At 42.5% G+C, this 16,190-nt stretch overlaps 1 protein-coding gene across 2 annotated transcripts in view; it reads right to left on the bottom strand.

Moving 5' to 3' along the window:
* The window catches only part of POLR3A (RNA polymerase III subunit A), a 68,511-nt gene that overhangs the window by 16,810 nt on the left and 35,511 nt on the right, over window positions 1-16,190 (bottom strand). For both annotated transcript variants that reach the window (XM_060206172.1, XM_060206118.1), the window contains exons 17-23: window positions 15,942-16,053; window positions 13,532-13,650; window positions 11,848-11,985; window positions 9,359-9,529; window positions 7,660-7,773; window positions 1,376-1,462; window positions 1,010-1,092 (exon numbers count right to left, since the gene is read on the bottom strand). In XM_060206172.1, coding sequence (XP_060062155.1) covers window positions 1,010-1,092; window positions 1,376-1,462; window positions 7,660-7,773; window positions 9,359-9,529; window positions 11,848-11,985; window positions 13,532-13,650; window positions 15,942-16,053 — 824 coding nt within the window. The remainder of the gene's footprint in view (window positions 1-1,009; window positions 1,093-1,375; window positions 1,463-7,659; window positions 7,774-9,358; window positions 9,530-11,847; window positions 11,986-13,531; window positions 13,651-15,941; window positions 16,054-16,190) is intronic.

Raw genomic sequence — 16,190 nt, 5'->3', positions numbered from 1 at the left:
TGGTGTGCTATTTTTATATATTTATTTTCATGAAAGGGAGAGACATCAGAGCACTACTCAGCTCTGGCATTAGGTGTTGGAGACTGCATCTATGAGCTCTAAATCCCGTGTCTCACTACGGCGTTATTGCCCTTGTTCCAGAAGGTTTCTCCTTTTAATGGGAAAAAAAACAAACAGATGCTGGGCCAGCAAAATAGCTTACTTGGGCAGTGTGCTGCTTTGCCATGTGCACAAGCCAGGTTTGAGCCAGGCCTCCATCACGTTGATGGAAGCCTCAGTGCTTCCTTTCTACGAGAGAGAGAGAGAGAGAGAGAGAAAGGGAGACAAGAAGGGGGAAGAAAGGAAGGAAAGGGAAGAAAGGGGAAGAGAGAGAGAAGGAGGAGGCGAGAAAGTGTGAGCGGGGGAGGGAAAGAATAAGTACAGATGCCACTGAGGTCGGGAAGGAAATGGCAATGATTCAGGCTGTGCTCCCTGGCAAAGACCAGTAACAGGTACAAAGAGTTATGACGCTCGTGAGTCCCATAGCCAAAGTGAATACTGTGTGCTAACTGGTGATCCGTGTGCAATGGTTGGGCCTAACTTTTTAAATTTTTTTAACCAGAGCACTGTTCAGCTCTGGCTTATGGGGGTGTGGAGGACTGAACCTGGGACTTTGGAACCTCACCTCATACAGGAGAGTCCCTTTGCATAACCATTATGCTATCTATCCCTGAACATATGTTGTTTGGGGGATTAAGCAGTCAAAAGTTCCTGGAAAGGTGGCTCTGAGGCAGAGTGCATGCCTTGCATACATGGGTCCCTGAGTTCAAGCCCTTACACTGCATATAAACATGAAAGACACAATGATTTCTTTATCTTGGGGCAAATGATCTACCTAACATCTGGAGTCCCAGACGGAATCTGCTCAAACAATGGCAAGAAGTCCAAGAGGATTCTGTACCTATGCAAAATAAGATGAATACGAGACCCGATGTGACAGCCCACAGACTGAAACAGTTGCCATCCCTACCTCATATACTTGTCTCTACAGGTCTCCAGAAACTTTTCTACTTGGGTGGGGGTTATCCGGTCCAACTGGTATAGCACACGGGGCTGAAAGGACAGAAGACAGGAGCAGAGTCACTGCTGGCAGCACCTGCAAATACTTGGGTGTCCTAGTATTTCGATCTCTTCTCTCCATTTCTCTCTGTCCTATCCAACAACAACATCAATAGCAACAACAATAACTACAACAACAATAAAAACAAGGGCAACAAAAGGGAAAATAAATATTTTTTTAAAAAAAGGAAAGATTTATTTGTGGGTCCAGGTGACGGTATTCCTGGTTGAACACAAACATTACAGTGAACAATGACCCAGGTTCAAGGCCCATTACCTCAGTTGTGCCGTTGTCATTGATGCCATATTTATCTCTGGTTTTCTTGATCTTCTCAGAAACCCCCTTAATGAAATTTTTTATTTCCTGAAAGATTACAGAGAAAACATCAGTTATGTATTTCTAGATAATATGAATGACGATTCTTCTTATAAACTTTAATGAGTCCACCATATTTAATGAGTTAAATAGATACTATAAAGAATACAACAGAATACCAGTTCTGTCACAAAATGTCTTTGCAACCTCTGTTCTAATATCACATATATACATTTCAAAACTTGTACTTTGAGTTTTTTAATTTTAAAAATATTTTTAAAATACTTATTCCCTTTTGTTGCCCTTGTTTTATTGTTATAGTTATTATTGTTGTTATTGATGTCGTTGTTGGATAGGACAGAGAGAATGGAGATGGGGAAGACAGAGAGGGGAAGAGAAAGACAGATACCTGAGACCTGCTTCACCACCTGTGAAGAAACTCCCCTGCAGCAGGTGGGGAGCTGGGGGCTCAAACTGGGATCCTTAAGCCGGGCCCTTGTGCTTTGTACCATGTGCTCTTAACCCACTGCACTACCACCCGACTCCCTCATACTTTGAGTTTTACTCCCATTCAGTGTTTCCTGATTGAAACAGGCAAGGGATGCATTGGATCGACCTTCTTGTGGTGCATCCCGTGAGTACCCATTCATTGGGGAAACTGACGATGCTTCCTAGCTGACTGAATCCACATGGATCCCAGTCACTTTCAAAGCCAGCAACAAGCAGCTCCTGACAGCTTTCAACCTGACGCTGTTGACTGGCTATGGAAGAAGGGCAAACACTAGAAGAAGAAGAGACAGGCTAGGGGGTGGTTTTAAGAAGACCAGTGTGCCCTGCCCAGGCTTTTCTCTCTATATCACAAAGCTGAAAACACCTAACAGCCTGACTGAAACAAATGTTTTAAAGCTCTATTCTTTAAAATTAAGAAACTATAAGGCAGTAGCCTAGAAGATGACACAGAGGATAAAGCATTGGACTCTCACGCATAAGATCTTGAGTTTGATCCTCACCAGCGCATGTGCCAGAGTGGTACTCTGGCACATGTTCTCCCTTTCAAAAAACATTTTTTAAAAATGGATAAGGGCGCGTCGAGTGATAGTGCAGCAGGTTAAGTGCAGGTGGCGCAAAGCGCAAGGACCGGCCTAAGGATCCCGGTTCAAGCCACCGGCTCCCCACCTGCAGGAGAGTCATTTCACAAGCGGTGAAGCAGGTCTGCAGGTGTCTATCTTTCTCTCCCCCTCTCTCTGTCTTCCCCTCCTCTCTCCATTTCTCTGTCCTATCCAACGATATCAATAACAACAATAATAACTACAACAATAAAACAACGGCAACAAAAGGGAATAAATAAATATTTTTAAAAATGGATAAGGTACTGATAAGAGCATTAACAGTTACCAGCCTAGTTAACACCCTAAGGCTACAAAAATAAAATCTTTTTAGCTCCAACCTGCTGTTTACTACATTTTCCAAAAGCTGAACACTGAATTTTTTTTTTTAAGATTTGTGGGGACCAGGTGGTGGCACACCTGATTGAGCACACATGTTACAATGTGCAAGGACCTGGGTTCAAGCTTCCATCCCCACCTGCAAGGGGAAAGCTTTACAAATGGTGAAGCAGTGCTGCAGGCGTTTCTCTCTCCCTCTCTATCTCCCCCTACGCTCTTGATTTCTGGCTGTCTCTATCCAATAAATAATGATTAAAGAAGAAAGATTTCAAAAAACAAAAAAAGAAAAGAAAGATTTTGGTTTAAGGATCCCGATTCGAGTCCCTCCGCCCACCACCTGCAGGGGAGTCGCTTCACAGGTGGTGAAGCAGGTCTGCAGGTGTCTATCTTTCTCTCCCCTCTCTCTGTCATCCCTTCTCTCCATTTCTCTCTGTCTTATCTAACAACATCAATAGCAACAACAATAAAAACAAGGGCAACAAAAGGGAAAATAAATAAATAAATATTTTTTAAAAAGGGAAAGATTTATTTGTGAGTACAGGTGACGGTATACCTGGTTGGACACAAACATTACAGTGAATGATGACCCAGGTTCAAGGCCCCAGTCCTGCAAGGGGCAAGCTTCATGAGCAGAGGAATAGTGCTACAGGTATCTATCTCCCCTTCCCTCTCAACTTGTCTCTGTCTATACTTAAAATTAAAAAAAAAAGTTAATGAGAGCAGGAAAGAGGGAGAACCCGGTATGGTATGTAGGGCTTCAACTTGGGAGCTGATGTTAGAGATTAAAGTCCAGGGTTTTATCCACTGCACCACCACCTCGCAGGTACCCTATGTTCTATGTTTAAATGTCTTAAGGATCTTGTGTTCACTCGGTCTACAGTGCACAGGCCCTTCCTAGACAGCCGACTGGCTTGGGAAGCCAGCCCTGTGAGGGATCAAGACATCAGCACCATCAGTGAGGACAGGAGGCTGAATGAAGTCCTGGGGATTTAGTAGCTAGGATGACAGTCTTCCCACAGAAGTTAGGTACCTTCTCTAATACCCGCTTTTGAGGCAAGATTTTTCTACAACATCACATTCCCCACTGGGAAAGGGCTACTGCTTTCTATGAGTAGCTTGCAGATGCTGTTTTACGAAACTGAGTTTTAAAATAATTCCCATTCCTAGGAAACCAAGGGACTTTGTAGTAGTGGGGTGGGTGGGTGGTCGATCACACGCCTGATCCTGATCATGGCTTTCACATGAATTCCTTTGTACCCAACTCTCTGCAGCAAGAAAACGTGAATACACAGTTTCCACGCAGTTCAGCCACCATTCTATACAAAAGCTTTCTTTTATTATTTTTTTTATAAAGGTCTTTTGATAAATTTGCAGAACTTGAAGATTTTTAAGAAGCTGTTTTCAAAGAGAAACTTTCCAGGCTTACTTGTTAATTATATGTTTGAGACCACATACTCAGATGTGGCCAATTACAGCAAATAAGACAGAAACAGGAGCTGGTGAGGGCAGTGGAGTAATCTCTCCTGGCATGGCTCAGTGGTAATATTGAAAGGCATCAATACCTATGGCCATTTCATTTTCTCCCGGTATCACTGAGTATAAAGAGTTCCTTTCACGTTGATGATTTCCTCCTGGGGCCTCCTAGTATAGCTGTGGTTGTCTTCAGAGTGAGTTCCTGGGAGCCCCATTGGCCCAGATGTTGACATTCAATCACCATGACTTAAAGGCTGACCCCACCTGCTGGCACAAGGAGCCCGAAGCAAGACCCTAGTCTAAGGCTGGGAAGACCCAGGGGATTTCTAGCGGTGAGGAACTGCACACAAAATGGAGCAAAAGTGCACACGCCTAAAAGCATTCCTAATTTAGGCACTGGAAATAAGATCTTTCAGCGGCCACCCACATGGACATGCTTCTAGTGGCTTTGCTAAACGGAATGACTTTCCTCACACAGAAGTTATAACATATTTTGGAAGTTGGGCTAAAACAGACAAACAAAACAAACAAGCAAAAAATACTGTGGAAATGACAGAGACCTAAGCTACTACTTAAATCAATCCATGCGGGCTAGAGGCAATTCAGCATGGCGGTGGCCAGGCACTTAATCACACAGTTAACCAGCAGTTAAAGTCTCCCTCTTCACAGCCTGCTCTGTGAGCACAGGCATTGGTCTTCGGCAGAACCAGGGTTCAATGCCACTAAGGAAGTGCCTCTGGGTTCTCAGCACAACCTGGGGTTCAGGTAAATCTGCTTTGGCCAGTGGAGTTTGGACCCTTCCAGCAAATATGTGTTCACCAGATTAGGGGCCACCAGAGGGCAAGGGCATATTTAGTCCTCTTTGTGGTTCTGGGAGCTATACGGCATACACCTCGAGGGCTGAGTGAGTGCTCACTGAATATACTGCTGCTAGTCAGGGGGCCACCATTAACCTCCAGCAGAGGCAAGAAAGATGTTTCATTACAGTGATGAACAGAGGAGCCAATTTTGCCAGAAACAGGACAGAAATCTGGTCAATGCCACTGGCAAATCGGCAGAGTGCTGTAGCGTTAACCCCTTTCTGCTTAGCAGACTCAGCATGCTAAGTACATTACCTTGTTATAGTTCTCATAACTTGTCCCAGTTAAGGTCTTTGAGAATAAATAGAAAATAAAGATAAGAAAGTCACACAGAAATCATAATTCTAAGTTATTACTTAAAAATAAAAGAAATCTAGAAAATAAAAGCACTAGGCCTAACTGTATTCAAATCGAGAAGAGCCACCTTTTCACATTTCACACCTCAATAAGTAAAAAGGAGTACAGAACACTCTTAATTAAAAAATTAGAAATTATTTTTTAACGAGAACACTGCTTAACTCTGGCTTATGGTGGTGCAGAGGACTGAACCTGGGACTTCAGAGCATCAGGCATGAGAGTCTCTTTGCATAATCATAAAGCTATCTACCCCATCCTAGCATGATTATTATTTAAATATTTTATTTATTCCCTTTTGTTGCCCTTGTTTTATTGTTGTAGTTATTATTGTTGTTGTTACTGATGTCACTGTTGTTGCATAGGACAGAGAGAAATGGAGGAGGGGAAGACAGAGAGGGGGAGAGAAAAATAGACACCTGCAGACCTGCTGCACCGTTTGTGAAGTGACCCTCCCCCCCCCCTGCAGGTAGGGAGCCAGGGGCTCAAACAGGGATCCTTACGCCGGTCCTTGCGCTTTTTGCAATGTGCGCTTAACCCGCTGTGCTACCACCCAACTTCCTATTATTATTATTATTTTAAACCAGGGGGGCACTGCTTCATCATTCACAAGCAGGTGGGGGCTGGGGACTAGAACACAGGTCCTTGCACATTGTGATACGTGTGCTCAACCAGGTGTGCCACTACCCAGCCTGTTTGTTTGTTTGTTTTACTTCCAGGTTATTGTTGGGGCTCGGTGCCTGCACCAGGAATCCACTGCTCCTGGAGGCTATTTTTTCCCCTTTGTTGCCCTTGATGTTTATTGTTTATTACTATTGTTATTGCTGCTGTTGTTGTTGGATAGGACAGAGAAAAATCGAAGAGAGGAGGGGAGACCGGGAGTGAAAGATAGACACCCGCAGACCTGCTTCACCGCTTGTGAAGTGACCCCCCCCACACAGGTGGGGAGCCGGGGGCTCGAACCAGGATCCTTATGCTGGTCCTTGTGCTTTGCACCACTTTACCCACTGTACTACCGCCTGGCACCCTACTCTTTGCTTTTTATCATAACCATGATCATCAATAGAACAGAACTTCTCAAGTCAGTCACCAAAAACAAAACAGCTAAAGCAAATTAAAAATTCATTGTTGCAGCAAAATCAATAAAATACCTAGGAATAAAGCTGACCAAAGAAGTGAAAGACCTGTATACTGAAAACTATGAGTCACTATTGAAGGAAATAGAAACTGATACCAAGAAATGGAAAGACATCCCATGCTCATGGATTGGAAAAATAAGTATCATCAAAATGAATATTCTCCCCAGAGCCATATACAAACTTAATGTGATACCCACTCAAAGTTCCACCAAGCTTCTTTAAGAGAATAGAACAAAAAGTACAATCATTTATCTGGAACCAGAAAACACCTAGAATTGCCAAAACCTTTTTGAGGAAAAGAAACAGAAATGGAGGCATCACAGTCCCAGATCTCAAACTATATTATAAGGCCATCACCATCAAAACAGCCTGGTACTGGAACAAAAATAGGCACACAGACCAGTGGAACAGAACTGAAAGCCCAGAACTTGGAGTGAAACAAGTCTGCAGGTATCTCTCTTCCTCTCCCCATCTCTGTCTTCCCCTCTCTCCCTTTCCCTCTGTCCTATCCAACACCGACATCAATAACAACAATGATAAACAAACAACAAAAAAGGGAAAAAACAGCCTCCAGGAGCAGTGGATTCATAGTGCAGGTACTGAGCCCAAGTGATAACCCTGGAAGCAAAAAAAAAAAAAAAAAAAAATCACTACTAATAAAAACTAGTGAGATTCAGGACTAATGACTGATGGCTGACCCATGGGACAAAAAGGTCGGTTATAGCGTACCTCTGGGGATGGGGGTGGGGGGAAGCACTTGTCTTTAAACAGAGAAATATCTGTGCCAATGACTAATAACTAATATGGACATGGTTTTTCATTTGATGAGATTTTTGCCTAGGTCATTGTCTATTTTGAACAAAGAAAACACTGGCACTGATACTGACAATCCTTCAGTTTATAAGTTCAGCTGCCAGCACTTGGCAAGCTGTCTGCCCGACACTGAGGCTTGGTGTAACCACTGTAACACTCACCTGCAAGAAACTGTCCTGGCAGCAGAGGAACTCACTCTTCGCCATGATGGACTCTGTCGTCAAGATGAGTTCATTTTTACTGAGAGCAGGCTCACTCTGACACGGGAAAACTGCCTCAAGTATTAAAAGGAAATACAGTTATGTGTGTGTGTGTGTGTGTGGGGGGGCAACATTAAATGAAAGAATTCAAAAGAAACCAAGCGATCTTACAGAGTGTTCCTTTTAGCAACCTAGAATTTCTTTTAAAATGAACACTAGTCTATCTTTGATTTTTTTCATTATGTTATAGTGAATTATAAGACTATAAATTAATAGGAGTGCGTATTAACACTATTCCTACCACAAAAGGCCCCTACCCCCATCCCCTCTAGTGAAGCTGAAAATCTGCTTTACCCCACCCCCAGAGTTTTTCACTTTGGTACAACAGTCCAAACTCAATTTTTAGAGTTTAAAGATAGAGTCTATCTTTAATCTGAGGATGTAAAATTAAGATTGGCTGATAGATGATTTTGTAAAATATTGTTTGGTTGGTATTACTTCCAATTTTCACCCCAGTCCAGATTTTTATTAGAAATATTGTCATTTTAAAAAAACTCCAAAAATTTAAAGAGTGACAATACCAATTCATGGGATTTCTCGATGTTTTAATAGCTATTTGTTATCTCACTGTATGGTAGACCATGATGTATTTGACGTATTCTCCACTACGCATCACTTCAATAAACAATGCTGGGAAAACACTTTTGGCACACTTAGATCACTTCTGTAGGGTACAATCTGATAAATGGAACTGTTGGTTAAAAGACACCCACACATGTGGTCCGGGAGGTGGCGCAGTGGTAAAGCTTTGGACTCTCAAGCATGAGGTCCCGAGTTCAACCCCCGGCAGCACGTGTGCCAGAGTGATGTCTGGTTCTTTCTCTCTCCTCCTATTTTTCTCATAAATAAACAAAATCTTTAAATAAGTAAATAGATAAATAAATAAAGGCACCCACATGGGAGTCGGGCAGTAGCACAGCAGGTTAAGCATGCATGGCACCAAGCACAAGGACCTCCCAGATGAAGCCCCCAGCTCCCCAGCTGCAGGGGGGTCGCTTCACAGGCAGTGAAGCAGCTCTGCAGGTATCTCTCTTTCTCTCCCCCTGTCTTCCCTTCCTCTCTCCATTTCTCTGTCAATCCAACAATGACATCAATAACAACAACTACTACTACAACAATAAAACAACAAGAGCAACAAAAGGGAATAAATAAGTAAATAAGTATTAAAAAAAAAATTAAAATGGCACCCACACCTAAACTGAGACTAATATTGTCAAACTACTTCCCCAGTGCTGTTCTAAATTATGGCTCTGGTTCAATTATATGAAATGTACATGGTTCTCATACCTGTGGCTTCTCACACTGGCTTGCATCGCATTTACTAGACACAAAAGCTTTTATTCTTCTAATGAGCATTTAATTATTAACAATACTTCATTCTGTAAAAATATTTTTCCTCTTTAATGTTTGGTACATATCATACTGAAGTGAGCACTCCTTTTTAATAAGGGGGAAATCACACAGAGCAATATAAGAAAAATTCTAACCAGTGGTTAAGCAGATATGACTGAAACATTAACTGTGTAACATTATAACTGACACTGTCAGTCTTAAACAAGCTTGAAACCATTCTAACCCCAGATGTAATGTTTAATCTTACTTTGATATTGTCCAGAACCCTTTTAAACTCCAATGGTTCATCTTTTCCCTCCATTGCTGCAGGGTCTAAGCCATCTCCCCCGTAAATGAACTGGATAATATCACCCGTGGAGCTTCGAACTGTCAAATCATACTGTGAGCAAAGATCTTCAAGGGATTTCACAAGTCTTCTCTAGGAAAAAAAAAAAAGGGGGGGGGATAAAAACCCAGCTACTTTGAGAAATGAGACTTGCAACTCTTGAAATGTGAAACTCTTAAATTTCAAGGTTATGAACACTTTAATCGCATAAAACATTACTAGAAATCCTTAAATGAGTCCCCATACCTCAAGAACAAGTCCAAAATTGTCTCACTAGCCTGTGCAGTGGGATTTAGAATATGTGCCCACCTCAGGCTTTTTGGTGTGTTAGAATACACGTAATTAAAAACTCTATCACCCTCAAAGGACACTACAAGCATTAACTGTTTTCCTAGGCTGTTTTGACTTCTCTTTTCTCCCCAAGGTATAAATTAATGCAACAGCTTTGCATGTCTAACACAACTTAATCCAGGACCCCTGTGGACTTCAATATGAGTTACAGAGGATCAGGTGCAGGCTCTCTTCTGGGACAGAAGGGAAAGAAGAGAGAACAGGGACAGCTTTGTGTTTGAAGCAGCAGGCAGCAGCCACTGCTCAAATCTGCTGAGGGAGAACCTTTCAGCAGAACACACCAGTTAGCAATGTGGCACTGGCTCAGTGAATTAAAGGGCAAGAAATCTTCCTCTGGGCAACATCAAAACAAAAGTCCCTGGTGCCAAAACTGATTTGTTCTAGGTTAATACTTTGTGTGGGAAAGTCATACTCTAATTCAAAAAGGTAAAGACAAAAAAATGAAGTCAAAAGACATTCTTGCAAGAGCAATAAAAGCATGGTAGTCCTCCTCTGGGTTTTTGGCAAAAGTAGCAGGCTATAAAATCAAAGAAAGTTTTCTGTTAAAACGAAGACATAAGTAATGATACAAGAGCTACAGGAGAGGTTATAGAAACAGGCATCTACTAACTCAAGTCCATTGTCACCTTCCATCAATCTTGCTTGTTTTGGCCTTACTTGTCCATACCAACTGGACCACCACCTGGCAAAGGGTTACAATTTCGAACTGGAATCCACAATGGGAGGAGAGAAGACCCTAAGTCAGATCATATTTTAAGGTCCAGAAACTTGGGAGTGTTATCTAGTGTTTTAAGTAGACAATATGCTAATTTTATTTAACAAAGATCAGATAAGAGTACAAAGCTGAAATGAAGAATCAGAGTGAAAAGAAATCCTTTGCTATGGTCTTCTGAAAGTGACATTAGAAGGACTTTTTATTTATGATTTAACACTTTTACAAGTTTATCATATTTCAGGTATATTTTCTCTTCTTTTTTATTGGGGGGTTAGTTAATCATAGTAAATATAGCTGTTGACATATGTATACAATTTCTCAACTTTCTGCAAAACCCTCTTACCACCAGCCTAGGTCATCTTCCTCCACTATCATGCATCAGAGCCTCAAAGTTCCCTTCCTCCACCACCCCCAAATCCTTTACTTTGGTGCAATATACCAAAGCCAGTCCAAGTTCTATTTTGTGTTTCCCCTTTTCTATTCTTATTTTTCGACTTCTGTCCATGAGTGAGATCACCCTATAGTCATCCTTATCGTCCGGGCTGTTCTCATTTAACATGATTCCTTCAAGCTCCAAGGTGAGATAAAGGTGAATTCATAACTTTTTTTTTTTTTAACCAGAGCACTGCTCAGCTCTGGCTTATGGTGGTGCAGGGGATTAAACCAGGGACTTTGGAGCCTCTGTAAGTGTCTCTTTGCATAACCATTATGCTATCTACCCCTGCCCTGAATGCACCTGAGTCAGGTGCATTTTCATACCCACACAGGATGTGTGCCTAAGACAGAGACACAGGATGTCATCCAGAGTAGCCCTGCCCTCAACTGAGACCATTACACTACAACCAGAGAAAGAACCACCCTCCAAGTCTCCAAGCTGTCCTCTGAGTTAATCAGAAAGATACTAAGTTGCATACATGGTGCAAAATGAAAAGCAGAGTCCTCTCAACATGAGGTGGTATGTCTGACCACCCTCATTTTTATGTATTAGGGAAGAGAGACTCATTGGGTTTAAGATCATATCCCAGCATGCACTTCCAGCAAACACTCTCCTCTAGAGAAGCACTGGTACATACATGTATATACACACACACACAGAGACACATATACATACAGAGAGACACATAGTATGTATCAAGACCTGGTCTTGATCAGTGAAGGCACAAAGGACGATTTGGAACCTATTACCTTTTAATGGTTATTTGTAGAGCACCTACACTTGTAATTTCTTCCTTTTAAATACCAAAGTCAAATAAATTCTAGCTCATGTGCAATGTAAATACTCAACAGTCAAAATCTGAAGAGCCCTGTCCTTCTCCACTGCTAACGCCTACATTTCTTAAGTTACCTGCATGTATCCTGTTTCAGCTGTCTTTACGGCTGTGTCGACAAGACCTTCCCGGCCAGCCATTGTGTGGAAGAAAAACTCAGTTGGCGTCAAACCGGAATAAAAGCTATTAGCCACAAAGCCTTTGGCAGCTGGGAGCTAAAGGGAGGCAGGGGGGAAAAAAGGGGAAAGTTCAAGGCCGACAATCCCAAAATCTATTTAAATCACAATGTACTCCACCTATAGATTATAAACATCTGGCTAGTGCACTCTCACCAAGTGGCAGGCTTTACAAGACCTTCCCCCAAGCACAAAGCAGCCTTACTTGAGACAGGAGGGTGAGGTCCCAGAATTCTACAGGGCGTGCCAGTCACAGGCAAGTGGCTCAGAAGAGGGAACCCTAAACTCGGCTACAACCCTTAGAGCAGCAAGCAGTCAAGGACCTCACTGGTATGGCACCTCACTAACTGAGGCAGCCTGTCCATTCCCTGAGGAGATACTACCCTTCTAAACATCTTTCCTGTGGACCAGACATACGCACCTCATAAACAGAATCGTTACTGTGGGATTGCATTTTGGGGCACTGAAAATATATTTTCTAAAAATAGGTTGTGGTGATGGTCTAGATCACTGAACTACATACTTTAAATGGATAAATACACTGTTTGCATTGTATTTCAATAAAACTATAACAAAACACACTCACATAAAACCTACATTAAAAAAAAACAAACTTGGGAGTTAGGCGGTAGGTAGCACAGCAGATTAAGCACAGGTGGTGCAAAGCACAAGGACCAGTGTAAGGATCCCAGTTCGAGACCCCGGCTCCCCACCTGCAGGAGAGTCGCTTCACAGGCAGCGAAGCAGCTCTGTAGGTGTCTGTCTTTCTCTCCCTCTCCTCTCTCCATTTCTCTCTGTCCTATCCAACAATGACAACATCAATAACAACAACAATAATAACTACAACAATAAAATAAGGGCAACAAAAGGGAATATAAAAAAAAAAAACCTTAACATAAAAAGGCAAATAGTCTTTGATCTATAAAGATTTATATACTTTTTATTTATTTTCCCTTTTGTCACTCTTGTTGTTTTATTGTTGTAGTTATTATTGTTGTTACTGTTATTATTTTTAAAAATTTTTTAAATTTTACCAGAGCACTGCTGACAGTACAGGGGATTGAACCTGGGACCTTAGAGCCTCAGGCATGAGAATCTCTTTGTATAACCATTTTGCTATCTACCCCTACCCCCATTTTGATTTCTTAAGGCTGGATGGAAGTCTAAAATCTTCCTCCTTGTAGAGAATATACAAGAGAGAATTTGTCCAAATTGTAATGCTTCAATTTTAGTAAGTTTCCTTCCAAACAACTTGTTTGGACTAAGAAAGAATACCCTAAGCATTCGCATGTCCCTGAAGGATGTGAGGGCGATCTGGCTGGCTAGGCAGGTATCCCCGTCCTCCCTCACCGCTCTATGTGTCCCTCCTGAAGGTGCGCGCTCATTTGAAGATGATGATCTTCCCCAAAATGGTCTTTGGTCGAGGATATACAAGCAGCTGCGCTCCCCTGCTAGAGCCTCCGAACAAGCTCTCAAGGTACTATATACTCCTAAAGGCACTGCTAGGTTATCAACCAAAGCTTTCATTACTCCCTTCACTACAGACAGTCACACTTCAAAGTTCTGCCCAATCTACTGTGCTTACCTTTGAGTGTTTTTCAAAATGAGGCAAGGACCTGTTTTCAAAGCCATCTGGCACTCGAGAGCCACTGATGGCTTGCTGTCCCACACAGGCAATCATCTGTGATATGTTAATGAAGGAACCTGAGGAAACAGATCAGGAATGTAACATCCATTTATTGTGGGATAAAAAAGGAATACAACTGGGAGTCGGGCAGTAGCACAGCAGGTTAAGTGCACATGGCGCAAAGTGCAAGGGCTGGCGTAAGGATCCCGGTTCGAGCCCCCTACTCCCCACCTGCAGGGGAATCGCTTTGCAGGTGGTGAAGCAGGTCTGCAGGTGTCTATCTCTCCTCCTCTCTGTCCTAGTCAACAACAACAACAACAACAGCTATGACAACAATAGCAACTACAACAAGCACACAACAACAACATGGGCAACAAAATGGGAAAAATAGCCTACAGGAGCAGTGGATTCATAGTGCAGGCACTGAGCCCCAGTAATAAGCCTGGAGGCAAAAAAAAAAAAAAAAAAGGAATACAACATAACACAGGTAGGGGGCAGGCAGTGGTGCACCTGGTTAAGAGCACACATTACAGTGCACAAGGACATAGGTTCAAGCTCCTGGTCCCCACCTGCAGGTCCCCCTGCAGCATACGTTGTAGGGGGGAAAGCTTCACAAATGGTGACGCAGGGCTACAGGTAGCTCTCTGTCTCTTTCCCCCCATCTCCTCTCCCCAATTTCTCTGTCTCTATCCAACAATAAATAAATGAAGAAACAACACAGGCTAGAATCCCAATTTTATAAGCTAGGGATAGTAAAAGAACATAACTCAACAATAAGGGTAGATCAAAAGGAAGACAGAATGAGGATTAGAGGTGTATGGGGACAAAGGAGCATTTTCCGACTGGGGTGGAGGGAATTCCACAGTGGACCGAAGAGTAGACAGCAAAGATACAGGTCTGGGAAAGTATGCCACGTATACCAGGGGAAGAAAGAGGAGAAGAGGATAAGAAGAGTTTCAAATTTGAGACAGTACCATGAAACTTAATACTTCCAGGTCCTGGGTAACTATAAAATTAAAGCTTTTATATTTTCCCATTTTTATTAAATATTTTTTAAATTTATTGGATAGAGATGGAGAGAAATCAAGAGAGAAAAGGGAGATAAAGATGGAAAGAGGAAATGAGATGCCTACAGCAACACTCATGAAGCTTTCCCCTGTAGGTGGGGACCAGGGGCTCTGCCAGGTGTGCTAACACAAGGGCAACTTTGTATATGTTTTCAAAATATCTAGATTTGAGTTTGGTTTGTTTGCTTAATAAGATCAAGTTTGCTGAAGGTTCTCAAAACTTAGCACATATTGCCAACAAATTCCTTCAAAGGAGTTAAACTTTATAACATGTTAATGATTCAATCTGTAGTTTACTTATATGATTTTCTGCCACCAGGGTTTTTGCTACGACTCTGTGCTTACATGATTCCACTTTACCAAAAGGATTTTTTTAAGTGAGAGGGGGAGAGAGTGATAGGAAGAGAGATACAGAGATATGGAGATACTACAACACTCCTCCATTATTGGTGAGGCTTCCTATTTGAAGGGTGCTTCTGTCAGGTGGCCTGGGAACCTGAACCAGGCCGTTGTGCATGGTAAAGAGCACATGCTACCAAGTGAATGATCTCCCACAAACTGCCATGTACAGGACTCTAAAAGATATGCCCTGACCTCACCAATGTTTCCTGGAACCGCACCTCTCCAGAACCTTACACTCCACTAGAGAAAGGTAGAAGCAGCCTGGGAGTGTGGAGTGACTAGCTAAACCCCATGTCTATGGAGAAACCAGAACTTCCACCCTCTGCACCCCATAATGATCCTGGGTCCATGCTCCCAGAGGGATAAAGAATAGGAAAGCAGGAGTCAGGCAGTAGCGCAGCAGGTTAAACACAGGTGGCGCAAAGCACAAGGACCAGTGTAAAGAGCCCCCAGCTCCCCACCTGCAGGGGAGTCGCTTCACAGGCGGTGGAGTAGGTCTGCAGGTGTCTATCTTTCTCTCGCTCTCTGTCTTCCCCTCCCCTCTCCATTTCTCTCTGTCCTATCCAACAACAATGATAACAACAACAATAATAGCCGCAACAATAAAAGCAACAAGGGCAACAAAAGGTAATAAATATTGAAAAAAAAAAAAAAGAATAGGAAAGCTTCCAATGGAGGGGATGGGATACAGAACTCTGGTGGTGGATATTGTGTGGGATTGTGCTCCTCTTATCCTACGATCTTGTCGATCATTATAAAATTAAACACACACACGCACGCGCACGCGCCCTTATAAACTAAAGGTCTGTTTGAAGCTTTGATTCTTACATTTTCTGGAACAAAAACAAGCATGTGGAGAAAGCAGAATGACAGTAGTTACCAGAGCACTGTGCACACACCTTTGGAGCCACACAAAGCCATGGTGAGGGGGCTGTTGCTCTTATCAAGCTCCCGAAGGCAGGCACTGCCGGCATGATCTCGGATCACGGACAGCTCCTTCAGAATCAAAGCCTGGTTAGAGAAAGAGCGAGAGGTGTGCTGGAGTTGTCTTATGGATTCTGTTTTTACAAATGTTTAATGGGACATTTAAAAAAATTAAAATATTTAAGCAAGATATTAGATCTCCAGTAACTTTAGAGGACCCACAT

Source organism: Erinaceus europaeus, chromosome 1 (genome assembly GCF_950295315.1).
Source record: "Erinaceus europaeus chromosome 1, mEriEur2.1, whole genome shotgun sequence".
In the NCBI taxonomy this organism is placed as follows: Eukaryota; Metazoa; Chordata; class Mammalia; order Eulipotyphla; family Erinaceidae; genus Erinaceus; species Erinaceus europaeus.
This window is presented reverse-complemented; position numbering and strand designations above follow the sequence as displayed.